The sequence below is a fragment of the Micropterus dolomieu genome, linkage group LG21 (genome assembly GCF_021292245.1).
Source record: "Micropterus dolomieu isolate WLL.071019.BEF.003 ecotype Adirondacks linkage group LG21, ASM2129224v1, whole genome shotgun sequence".
NCBI lineage: Eukaryota > Metazoa > Chordata > Actinopteri > Centrarchiformes > Centrarchidae > Micropterus > Micropterus dolomieu.
In genome coordinates this window covers 34,409,920-34,423,150 of record NC_060170.1, presented here as the reverse complement: position 1 = coordinate 34,423,150, position 13,231 = coordinate 34,409,920, and the positions used below count along the sequence as shown (strand labels likewise).

The 13,231-nt window shown below is 38.5% G+C and overlaps 2 protein-coding genes across 5 annotated transcripts in view; one reads left to right on the top strand and one right to left on the bottom strand.

Annotated features, from left to right (window-relative positions):
• The window catches only part of LOC123960193 (dematin-like), a 44,051-nt gene extending 34,083 nt beyond the window's left edge, over positions 1-9,968 (top strand). For 3 of the 4 annotated variants that reach the window (XM_046034823.1, XM_046034825.1, XM_046034824.1), the window contains exons 11-16: positions 1,749-1,854; positions 3,044-3,226; positions 3,851-3,858; positions 3,947-4,003; positions 5,350-5,430; positions 5,544-9,968. In XM_046034823.1, coding sequence (XP_045890779.1) covers positions 1,749-1,854; positions 3,044-3,226; positions 3,851-3,858; positions 3,947-4,003; positions 5,350-5,430; positions 5,544-5,657 — 549 coding nt within the window. In that variant the 3' untranslated portion in view covers positions 5,658-9,968. The remainder of the gene's footprint in view (positions 1-1,748; positions 1,855-3,043; positions 3,227-3,850; positions 3,859-3,946; positions 4,004-5,349; positions 5,431-5,543) is intronic. The other variant, XM_046034826.1, reaches the window with a different exon arrangement.
• The window catches only part of LOC123960356 (scavenger receptor cysteine-rich type 1 protein M130-like), a 549,618-nt gene that overhangs the window by 168,244 nt on the left and 368,143 nt on the right, over positions 1-13,231 (bottom strand). The window lies entirely within an intron of this gene.

Below are 13,231 nucleotides of genomic sequence, written 5' to 3'. Positions count from 1 at the left end.
GTGTCTCACTCTACGTCTCACTCTGCATCTCACTTTTCTTCTCACTCAGTATCTCACTCTGCGTCTCACTCTGCGTCTCACTCTACGTCTCACTCTGCATCTCACTTTTCTTCTCACTCAGTATCTCACTCTGCGTCTCACTCTGTGTCTTCCTCTACGTCTCACTCTGTGTCTCACTCTGTGTCTCACCCTGTGTCTTCCTCTTCTTCTCACTTTTCTTCTCACTTTGTGTCTCACTCTACGTCTCACTCTGCATCTCACTTTTCTTCTCACTCAGTATCTCACTCTACGTCTCACTCTACGTCTCACTCTACGTCTCACTCTGCGTGTCACTCTGTGTCTTCCTCTACGTCTCACTCTACGTCTCACTCTGCGTCTCACTCTGTGTCTTCCTCTTCTTCTCACTTTTCTTCTCACTTTGTGTCTCACTCTGCGTCTCACTCTGCATCTCACTTTTCTTCTCACTCAGTATCTCACTCTGCGTCTCACTCTGCATCTCACTCTGTGTCTCACTCTACGTCTCACTCTGCATCTCACTTTTCTTCTCACTCAGTATCTCACTCTGCGTCTCACTCTGCGTCTCACTCTGCATCTCACTCTGTGTCTCACTCTACGTCTCACTCTGCATCTCACTTTTCTTCTCACTCAGTATCTCACTCTGCGTCTCACTCTGCGTCTCACTCTACGTCTCACTCTGCATCTCACTTTTCTTCTCACTCAGTATCTCACTCTGCGTCTCACTCTGTGTCTTCCTCTACGTCTCACTCTGTGTCTCACTCTGTGTCTCACTCTGTGTCTCACCCTGTGTCTTCCTCTTCTTCTCACTTTTCTTCTCACTTTGTGTCTCACTCTACGTCTCACTCTGCATCTCACTTTTCTTCTCACTCAGTATCTCACTCTGCGTCTCACTCTGCATCTCACTTTTCTTCTCACTCAGTATCTCACTCTACGTCTCACTCTGCGTCTCACTCTGTGTCTCACTCTACGTCTCACTCTGCATCTCACTCAGTATCTCACTCTACGTCTCACTCTGTGTCTTCCTCTTCTTCTCACTTTTCTTCTCACTTTGTGTCTCACTCTACGTCTCACTCTGCATCTCACTTTTCTTCTCACTCAGTATCTCACTCTACGTCTCACTCTACGTCTCACTCTACGTCTCACTCTGCGTGTCACTCTGTGTCTTCCTCTACGTCTCACTCTACGTCTCACTCTGCGTCTCACTCTGTGTCTTCCTCTTCTTCTCACTTTTCTTCTCACTTTGTGTCTCACTCTGCGTCTCACTCTGCATCTCACTTTTCTTCTCACTCAGTATCTCACTCTGCGTCTCACTCTGCGTCTCACTCTGCATCTCACTCTGTGTCTCACTCTACGTCTCACTCTGCATCTCACTTTTCTTCTCACTCAGTATCTCACTCTGCGTCTCACTCTGCGTCTCACTCTACGTCTCACTCTGCATCTCACTTTTCTTCTCACTCAGCGTCTCACTCTGTGTCTTCCTCTACGTCTCACTCTGTGTCTCACTCTGTGTCTCACTCTGTGTCTCACCCTGTGTCTTCCTCTTCTTCTCACTTTTCTTCTCACTTTGTGTCTCACTCTACGTCTCACTCTGCATCTCACTTTTCTTCTCACTCTGCATCTCACTCAGTATCTCACTCTACGTCTCACTCTGTGTCTTCCTCTTCTTCTCACTTTTCTTCTCACTTTGTGTCTCACTCTGCGTCTCACTCTGTATCTCCTTCTGTCTTCAGATTCAGTCTAATCTGGGGAAAATCATCCTGAAGGAGGAGCTGGAGAAATCTTCAGCTCCTCTGAGGAGGAAAACTCGTTCGCTACCGGACCGCAGCCATCACACAGGTAACCCTCACCTGCTTTAGATCCTGGTGGAGGAAGTACTACTAGACTTTACTTCAGGAAAAGCAGTAATACTGCATTATTAAAATATTCCACTACAAGTCCCTCATTCAAAATGTTACTTCAGTGAAAGTACAGAAGATTATCTTGAAAATTAACCAGGGTTCTAAGTAAATTTACTCAAGAAATGTACTCAAATGCAAATTTTAGGTACTTGCACTTTGTTATTAATACATAATTAAGTATTTGAATTGAGCTCCATTTTCACCAGCCAAAACAATTAAGTGATGAACGCATTCATATTTCAATAATTACAATAAATTATTATAGTATATAGTATTCTTAAAATTAGGTAATTCTGCATTATGAGTACTTTAACTTTTGGTACTTTTAGTATATTGTTATGCTAATACTATTGTACTATTGAAGATTTTGATTGCATGATGTTTTCTACACTATGGTATTACTACTTTTACTGCAGTAAAACATCTGAGTACTATTTCTCCTCTGATGAGTACACACAAACACACACAGCTCTGGTGACACCTAGTGGTCAGGATGATCACAGACAACATAAAGTGACTGAAGCATTACGCCTGGTAATAACTACAGTAACATTTTTCTTTAATAAATGCATCTTTATGTAGTGATTTATCTTTATGAGTAAATGCAGGTTCAAGTTATTTTGACATCTCTGAATACTTTCTTTAAGAGTTAAATTCCTGTATAATAATAATGTGAGTTCCTCGTCAGTAAGTGATCTATCAGTACGTTATCAGCAACATGAGCGTCCCGTTTCATTCATGTTCCTTATCACCGTTTATTTCTGCTCTCTGAGGGCGGGTTCACACCTAAAGGTCCGGTTCCTGAATTGAACCAATGCGAGGATGATGCATATCTGATCCGGTTTGTGTTCACAAAGGCTAGACCTCAAACGGGCAAACAAAAGCCATGTGGTAGTAATGTCGTTTGAGTATTGGTCATAACAGCTCCAGATTTCTACTACGTTTTCCACTTGGGAAACATCATGTGACACCTGATACTTGCCTACGCTTGTGCATGTCGTTTTGGGGAACAGTCATATGTGTCGTTGTACATATATGTTGTTGAGCAGGGTTACTTTCAGAAACGCATATTTGTTCTGAGAAGAGTTTCCCTCCCTTCTCTATTTTATTGACCTCCTCCTCTGCAGGGTCCAACACCTCCAAGTCTGTGTATTTCCCAGCATCCTCTAAGACCGGTCTGTCCAGGGTGAGTACTTCTGAACAGAAACGTCCAATCACAGCAGAGTTCCATGATGACGGCGATGAACGTGTTTCTGTGTGTTTTCAGCTGCAGTCGGCAGAGTTCAGCTCGTCTGACAAAACTCCTGCAGGTACGCAGTCAACTCATATCAGATACACGTTGTCCTAAATCTGTATATTAACAGTTTTACCCTCTTTTATCTCCACATTATTTATCAATATCTGACATTTACATTTTTTAAAAATCTTTATCAGATGTTTAATCAGCTAAAATCTAAAAATTTGAAGCTTAAAATCAATCAGATTATAATACTCATGTGCAGTTTGGCTAATGAGCAGTGGTAGAGGAAGTACTCAGATCTTTTACTTAAGTAGAAGTATCAATACCACGGTGTATAAGTACTCTATCACAAGTAAAAGTACAGTATTATAATCAAAATGTACTATGTATCAAAAGTCAAAGTACTACGTATGTACATATGTGATATTTTGATCCTACTACTTTTAGCTTAAGTATTCAAGTAAAAATCTGAACGCAGGACATTTACTTGTAACATAGTATTTCTACACTGTTGTATAGATACTTTTACTTGTGTCACTCATGAGCTTCACACAAAGTGCTGGAAAGTCAGGGAAACTCCTACTGCTACGTTACAGTAATATTTTTATCAGCTTGATGTTGTTTAGCCGACGTGAAACATCGAGTTGTGAGTAATGTTCTATGAACTCTCTCTCTCCTCTTTCTCCTCCTGCAGAGCTTCAGGTAAGGGTCTGATTCATTCATGCAAACATTTTCTAATCACTAATAAGTGGCTGTGTTACTGACGTGTTGATGTGATCATGTGTGTCAGAACGGAGACTCCAGGATGGACCGAGGAAACTCCCTCCCCAGCATGCTGGAACATAAAGTAACAGCACCATGTTTGTTTTTAATAACAACTGCTACTAATAATTATATTTAAAGGGTCGGTTCACCCAAACTAAAAAAAAAACACTATTTTTCTCTGCTGTCGACTGGCATTCAGTTAGTTTTGGTTTCATTTGTCCGGGTTTAGAGATATCTTAATGTATTACTCTAGTAAATCCACACAAACACACTTCACTGTTACAGAGAAGTTTGTAATTTAGGTGAACCGATGCTTTAATTCCACAAAGTAGTAATGTTAATTCAGCTATTTTTGCTTTATGTTATTAATATTAATAGATAGCCTAAGCCCCTCCCCTTCCAGTGGACCACCACGGGATGTTATTTTGGAAAAAATATGTTCGGCGGTCAACAGCGAGAAACGACTAATGTTTTATCCCGTTTGAATTTTTTCCTGAATTACACATATGGTGTTTATCAGTTTAAAAGATAATTTAAGTCAAGAAAGTCGCAGTTTGTCTGTATATGTAAGTATAAGACTGTGAAAACATGTAAATGCAAAAACCAAAAGTCTCATATGTGTTGTGTAACTGTTTCTCTCAATGACTGAAGCTAAATGTTACTTTACAGTTTTATGACAAACTGTGACGGTCTTGACTTAAATTGTCTTTTAAACTGATAAACATCATGTGTGTAATTCAGAACACAATTCAAACTGAACCTGAACATTAGTCGTCTCTGACTACCGTACTTATTTTTTACTGAAATAAGGTCCCATGGGGCGAAAGGGGAGGGACTTAAGCCTGATTTATACTTCTGCGTCGAGTCTACGCACGTAGCCACGCATTTATGCTTGGGGTCTGTTTCATTCTGCAATTACATGGCCAAAACGCTAGTTGGCGGTAGCGTTGTAGCGTCCACTGTGTGGAGTTCTGCTGGCTGAGCCGGCTAACTTCCAGTTTAGCCCTCCGCTAACTTGAATGGGGGTAAAATGATAATCGTGCAGCTTTTCTAAACTTTTCAAATGTTATCTAACCAAATAGATCAATTTCTGATGGTGAAATAAGTCATTTTGTGGGGATCGTGACGCTAATAAAAACGTACCCACCATTTACAGCATCTTGTTTGGCTGCTAGTAAAATTGGTTTAAAAGCAGGAGCACTTCCTGGGGGCTCGCAGGAAATGCAATTTTGCCAAGCCAACCAATCACAGTTTTTTCGGTCTGCGTCGCTGCAATGTGTAGTTAAATTTTTTTGGGGAGGTGCACATCAGGCAACGGTGTAGTGTGCGCGGCTAAGCGTAGGCTTTGGCGTGGATTCGACACAAAAGTTTAAATCAGGCTTTAGGCTCTCTGTTGTAGCTCCTTGTCTGATTTATTGATCTCTGTAGATCTACTCCTATGAGATGCTGGTGGTGACACACAGAGGGCGGAGCAAGCTGCCCCCAGGCGTGGACAGAACCAGGCTGGAGGTAAAACTGTCGGCTTCACTCACAGTTAGACTAACAGATGTGCTCAGGTGGATGGTATTCACTGAACTCCCTCTCTCTCTCTCTGTGTCTCTGTATGTCTCTCGCCCCTGCAGAGACACCTCTCTCAGGAGGAGTTCTTCAGTGTTTTCGGGATGTCCATCGAGGAGTTCGACCACCTCTCCGTCTGGAAGAGAAACGAACTGAAGAAGAAAGTCTGTCTCTTCTGACGTCGCTGGGGCCGCAGCTCCCACAATCCCCTACTCTTCCTGGATCACTGCAGGATCCCGAAACCGCACGGAAAAAAGATCATTATCAGCACCGCCGCCGCCGCCATCATCACAACAGCTCACTGTTAGTCAGATGCTCAGTGAGACGCCTCAGGCTTCGGGTTTGATGTGATTCACATTGAAGGTTTGAACGCAGTGACTTTTAGATTTCTGCAGGACTACTGTTTGATAAGCTTCAGTTTTTAGATGTCTGTGGAAATGTTTAAATAACAAAACTGCTGAGCGAGCGCAAAGAATCAACCTGCATGTCAAGATGTGGAAGCACAGAGGCAGGTTTGGATAGATCACAAGAAGAAGAATCTTCTTTAATGGTGTCTTTTATCCCAGTTTTGGAAGTTTTTGCCGCTAGTATGAAAACTGAGAGCAGAGCAACTACAGTGGGTTTAAACTGGAAGTGAAGAGGCCCGGTCACACCAGCATTTTTAATAGTTCACACTAAATTAATTTAAGAGAATTCACAGTAAATCCACGTGGATCTTTTTGCTTAGAGTTCAGGTTTTGGTGACCTTTTACAAGCTGAAGTCTCAACAGTCCGGAGCTCAACACACTGCAACGTAAGAACAAATTTAGCATTTAGAAAAAAAGGCAAAAAAAGAACACATTTACAGCAAATGATGAAATTGGTTTCTTCATTTGCTTGTGTTTCCTTAAGTTGCAGTTGTGTTTTGAGTTTTTTCAGCCACCGCAGAACCGGAGGGTCCAAAAACATGTGCGGTAATCCACGGCGAGAGACAACTAATGTTTTGACCCTGTTTGAATTGTTCCCTGAGCTACACACACATGATGTTTGTCAGTTTAAAAATAATTTAAGTCAAGGTCACAGTTTCTTGTAAAACTCTAAAGTAACGTTTAGTTTTGTATGAAACCATTCAATAAACGACATCTCTCGTCACGCATAATATACGTCACCAACATGTTAGCGCTATAATGCTAAGCTAACGTTGATTGCTTGGTTGCTAATAGCTAGGTAAGTTAGCTATGTTCCATGCACAGACGTATCTCACCTGATGTGTTTAATCCAACAACTCTTGGTATTTTATCACATCATCTACACATGGAAGCTCTTTGACGTTAGCTTCAGTAATGTTAGCTTCAGTAATGTTAGCTTCAGTAACATTAGCTTCATTACCGTCAGCGTTGGTGACTTTAGCTTCAGTAACGTTATATTAAATTATCTGTTAAACTGACAAACATCGTGTGTGTAATTCAAACGGGATCTAAACATTAGTTGTCTCTCTCCATTGACTAACGTACATATTGTTTCCAAAATAAGGTCCCATGGTGGTCCACGGGAAGCTGAGGCTCTCCATAATTCTCCTCTGCTGGAGTATAAAGATGCATTATGATTTGTATTCCGATGTCACATCATTTTCTCTAGTTAGCTTCTGAGCTGGCTAGCTGACTTGCTACTAGCTAGCAAACTGATAGCTAGCCAACTAGCTTTGCGAGCTGTTTTGGCTGGCATAATGTTAGCCAGGAGTGGATGATTCATCCTTCATCGTGTAATTTTAAAATCACAATATCAATATAACTATATAGGCCTTTATCATGATATTGTAGGTTTTCAGACAAATCAAGGAATTATCACTGGATAAAATAATCTGACAGAAATGTCTTTTGTGTTTTTGGCAACGGCTTATAAAGTTATGTAAAAATCAAGTATTGCCACAAATCAGGTTTTTATTAGTTTACAACCTAAGATGGCCTAACATACCCAGAGATATTAAAGGGTAGAGATACCTTGTTTTTGACGCTATATGGCAATTATACCCTCAAATCGCCTAATCTTCTGGTGTGACTCGGCACAATGTCGGGACACTTCCTGGTCGGCTCTGTCAGCTTTGTCGTTTGTCTAAGAACTTTTTAAACTGTGAAATAAGAGCAGCCAGAGAAAGACGTGTCCTGTTGACGGCTGCAGGTAAAGAGTCCTCTGGGTTTGTTACTCTCGCAGCAGTAAAATGAAAGTTAATCTTCATAATGTTAAAGCTCAGTTGTTTGGTTGCAGTGGTGGAATTCTCTTCTACTGTTGACCTCACTGAAGGTTTTATGTTAATCCCAGTCACATAGCATTAAATGTTTTCTATATATACGAGATTATACATTAAAGGTCACACCTTCTGTAGGTTAGACTGATGAAGCCTTCCGAAGCTACAGACAGATTTATTTCCATCAGACGTCAGATTAAATCAAGATTAAATATTTTTATTATGGATCTTCCAGCTGCAGTCGGGCTTTAAAACAACATTCCTGCTGACAATGAGTCAAGCTTCAGTACAGATGCTGACTGCAGGAATATACCTGTTAGCGATCTTTCAAAAGGATTGTTCCTGTTGGCTTAGCCAGCTACGATGTCAAAATGACAGCATTTCTTTCCCAGCACCTGAAAGTAAAACAAGGAGACAGTTTGATCACAGTGTGATGTTTAACATCCCGCAGCAAGAAGCTAATACACCGGCTTCGTCACTGAAGATTATCATTTAATATTTTATAAAAGTGTTATAAACAAGCTGCTACTCAGTTCATTTATTTCTTGTATTATTGTCGTCCTCAAAGTCCCAACCTGTAACGGAAACCTAGTTACGTTTTTCTACTGCTTTATTTAACTTTGCAACTTCAGGATGTAAATTCAAATAGTTTTTTAAATTCTGTTTCTTTGAAATGAAAACCTTTTTTTTTCTTTGCCTGCGTGTGACATCTAAACATTTAATTTACTATTCATTAAGAAATATCTGATCAACTGATTGTGATAAAATGTCAGCATTGATTCTTTTTAGTGATGCAACCTAAGCTAATTTATGCAACTAACCCACTTATTCTAACCCAAACCTGATCTTTTCCTAAACTTAACCAAATTTTTTAAATGTCTAACCGGATGTTGCATATTTATTACTGTTAACTTGAACGTTGAGCCCTATAGCAGCCCATTCCCATGGTGTCAAATATCAATGCCTTGTCACGTCTTTCAGTTTCTGGTACCAACGAACATGGCAGCGTCATTGATGCTAAAAGTAGGCCTAGTATAAGTAACATAAAAGTCAGAGTAAAGAGATGGTTGAGGTGGATTGGTGGGTCAGAAACCAGACGTTAATCCCGGAGACCGGTGTTTGTTTTCTGTGTGAAACAAAAAGTCAAGTAGTATTGTTGCTTGAACTTAACCAAATTGTTTCACAACTTCACTGGAGAGCCATACGCGTACAAAAACGACTCTAAAGGGTACCCAGGGCGTACGAAAGCAATACAATCACCTTCAGTTGCTTCCACATCAGACGTCAAGGTCAAAAACTCAACCCCCGCTGGCTGTGATGAAACTGTCTCCTCCTTGGTTTTTCTTTGTAACACAGCAAAAGCCACTGCCCTATTTTATCTAAGTACACCATGCACACAGATACACAAAAACTATTTTGCAGTGAACAATAACAATGAAAACCTTAAAAGCAGCTCTGGTTTGTCCAATAAGCAGGTTGTAGACATTTTAGCGTCGGCTAGAGTTGCTTCGTGACCAAATGATGTGCAGCTATTTTTTAAACCTACATAGAAGAAGTGGCATGTTTGTTATTTCAAACGAAAATGTAAACTCATTTAAAACAAAAAGGTGAATTATATCAATACATGAATGTTGAGAAAAGAGAATGACACATTTTCACCATCAAAGACGACGACGAAGACGACGGAGGACGAAAAAGAGACTTTTTGTGGGGGAGGATGGAAAATAGCTGGAGATCTTTACACTGACATTTCACCTCCACACCTCGAAGTGAACTGAACTGATGAACATCATCATTAACACACAGACGGTACATCTGTAACACCGTGAGCGCACATAGTTATGTATCTAGAAACTATTAATATCCATCAGCATCATATCTGATCTCCACAAACATATGGATAACTTTAATCTATGAAGTTTCACCTTCTTTAACACCTTTAACTAATAAAAAGGAAACACAGAAGTTGATTTAAAACTGAACCTTGATCTGAATGGACAGTTTAAAGGTGCAATATGTACGATTATATATTATAATAAATCTAATTAATACAGCTAGCTTGGTATAATGACCGTAAACAATTGAGACGATTGTCGACCTCTATCACATTCACAGACTACATTTCCTTTCAGATTCTTTGCACTTGTCAATCAGCTTGTAGCCCCGCCCTAAGGCCTCCCCTGCTTTCTGGTCTCTGTTCCTCTAAATGGGACCATAATTTACTAAATGAACATCACGCTGTGTTGAAGAAGACTTGAAACTAGCGACTGAGACCATAAACTCATCAGGAAAGTGTTTACTGAGGGAATAAATCAGCTGACAAGTAGAAACATTTTGTCATAGACGTCTATACAATCCAGAGGAGTCGCCCCCTGCTGGCCATTAGAGAGGATGCAGGTTTAAATTACTTCCGCATTGGCTTCACTCGTGAGAGCTGGTGGTTGCTTGGTTTTCTGCCTTTGCTGGTACAACAGTTAAAACTAGCAAAACTGGCCAACCATTTAAATAATAACGGTAAATGGTAAAATCCAGTGCGCCCCCAATGCGTAAAGTTATTTTCCAGCATAAACCGAGAGCTATTTCAGTTCACCGTCTTGGTCCTGAACACCAAACTGTCAAACACATCCAGAACTTCAGAGGTTTGTTTACAGTCATTATGCTACTGTTGTTGTTGTTGTTGTTGTTGTTGTTGTAGTAATATGTTTTATGGAAGGTAAAATGAGACTCGCAGCACCTTTAAATCAGATTTCAGCAGGTTTACACACAACTTTGTGGAGTCTGTCAGAATGAATTCACTCTCACTGCAAACGCCAAAAACACCGCCGCTACATCCCGCATCACACACACCACCATGTCGGCCTCGCCACCGCACGCTTCCTGTATCTGTGATAAAATTTTTTAAAAAACTGGATGAAGATGTGCGATTTGTCAGTTGGAGTGAGCGAGCATCGGTCACTTTACGTTGAGATGATTTCGTTTTTTTTCTTTCTTTAATTTGATATTTTTTTAAGGAATGACTGACGCTGTTTGATGAGAGGATTTTTGCTTTGTTCTGATTGGTTGTGTGTAGTAAGAAACAGGAAGTTGGTTGCTGTGACTAACACCATGATGACACAAAGATTGTTCCATATTTTGTTCTTTTGTTTTTGTACATTTTAAAAGTGTGTTTTCTTTTTTTTAAAATCTAATTATTTTAACACACAGGGCGACGTCGTGAGGGCGTATCACTGTCAGCGTCTGATATTTTAACTGCTGAATGCATGATGTCATGATGATGATATCGTATTTTTATTAACCTTATATATATTGAAATGTGCAGTTACAGGTTCCTGAGACAACACGACACGACTGAGGTCAAAGGTCAGACTCGTTGACGGTGATTCACCTGTCCGGCACCGCCCTGCTGCTGTACATACTGAACTACTGAATGACAGTATAATTATTGTTGTTGTTGTTGTTGTTTTCACATCTGGATGCAGGTGATGTAACAGATGAATGGTGACGTGAATGATTAACCATGAGTTACAATAAAGAGCATTTCTATTTGCTTTGAGGAGACTGTGTTAATCTTTGTATTCATCTGAGAAACTACAAAAAGTCTTCATTGTAAACATTGGATTCGCAGAATTTATCTTAAATTCACAAACAAGAGTCTGCAGCTATGCTAACAGCTCTATGAGGCTGAACTGCAGAGTTAATGCTAATGTCGGCATGCTAACATGATAAGTGAGATAATCCAATAAAGTGAGATACAACAATCCAATAAAGTGAGATACAACATAATAAAGTAAAATACAATAAAGCGAGATACAATCCAACAAAGTCTATTGTAATGTACGCTCTATTGTATTTTACTGTAAAATACAATAAAGTGAGATACAATAAAGCCAGATACAATACAATAAAGGGAGATACAAAAAAAGTGAGATACAATCTAATAATGTTAAATACAATCAAACATAGTGAGATACAATCCAATAATGTTCAATACAATCCAATAAAGTCACTTTATTGTATCACTTTTAATTAGGTAAGATACAATACAGTGAGATACAATCCAATACAGTGAGATATAATAAAGTGAGATACGATCCAATAAAGTGAGATACAATAAAGCGTAAAGTGAGATACAATAAAGTGAGATACAATCCAATAAAGTGAGATACAATAAAGCGAGATACAATCGAGTAAAGTGAGATACAAAAAAGTGAGATACAATCGAATAATGTTAAATCCAATAAAGTGAGATACAATCCAATAATGTTCAATACAATCAAATAAAGTGAGATACGATCCAATAATGTTCAATACAATCCAATAAAGTCGCTTTATTGTATCTCCTTTAATTAAGTTAGATACAATAAAGTGAGATACAATCCAATAAAGTTAGATACAATACAATTAAGTAAGAGCCAACACAATAAAGTTAGATACAATAAAGTGAGATACAATACAATAAAGTGAGATACAATCCAGTAAAGTTAGATACAATAAAGTGAGATACAATCCAATAAAGTTAGATACAATCCAGTAAAGTTAGATACAATAAAGTGAGATACAATCCAATAAAGTGAGATACAATCCAATAAAGTTAGATACAATAAAGTGAGATACAATCCAATAAAGTGACATACAAAAAAGTGAGATACAGTCGAATAATGTTAAATCCAATAAAGTGAGATACAATCCAATAATGTTCAATACAATCACATAAAGTGTGATACGATCCAATAATGTTCAATCCAATAAAGTGAGATACAATCCAATAATGTTCAATACAATCACATAAAGTGTGATACGATCCAATAATGTTCAATCCAATAAAGTTAGATACAATCCAATAATGTTCAATACAATAAAGTGAGATACAATCCAATAAAGTGAGATACAATAAAGCGTAAAGGGAGATACAATAAAGCAAGATACAATCCAATAAAGTGTGATACGATCCAATAAAGCTAGAAACAATAAAGTGAGATACAATCCAATAAAGTTAGAAACAATAAAGTGAGATACAATCCAATAAAGTTAGATACAATAAAGTGAGATACAATCCAATAAAGTTAGATAAAATACAATTAAGTAAGATCCAACACAATAATAAAGTTAGATACAATAAAGGGAGATACAATACAATAAAGTGAGATACAATAAAGCGTAAAGTGAGATACAAATAAGTGAGATACAATCGAATAATGTTAAATCCAATAAAGTGAGATATAATCCAATAATGTTCAATACAATCAAATAAAGTGTGATACGATCCAATAAAGTTAGAAACAATAAAGTGAGATACAATCCAATAAAGTTAGATACGATAAAGTGAAATACAATCCAATAAAGTTAGATACAATACAATTAAGTAAGATCCAACACATTAAAGTGAGATACAATCCAATAAAGTTAGATACAATACAATTAAGTAAGATCCAACACAATAAAGTAAGATACAATCCAATAAAATAAGATCCAACACAATAAAGTTAGATACAATAAAGTGAGATACAATCCAATAAAGTTAGATACAAT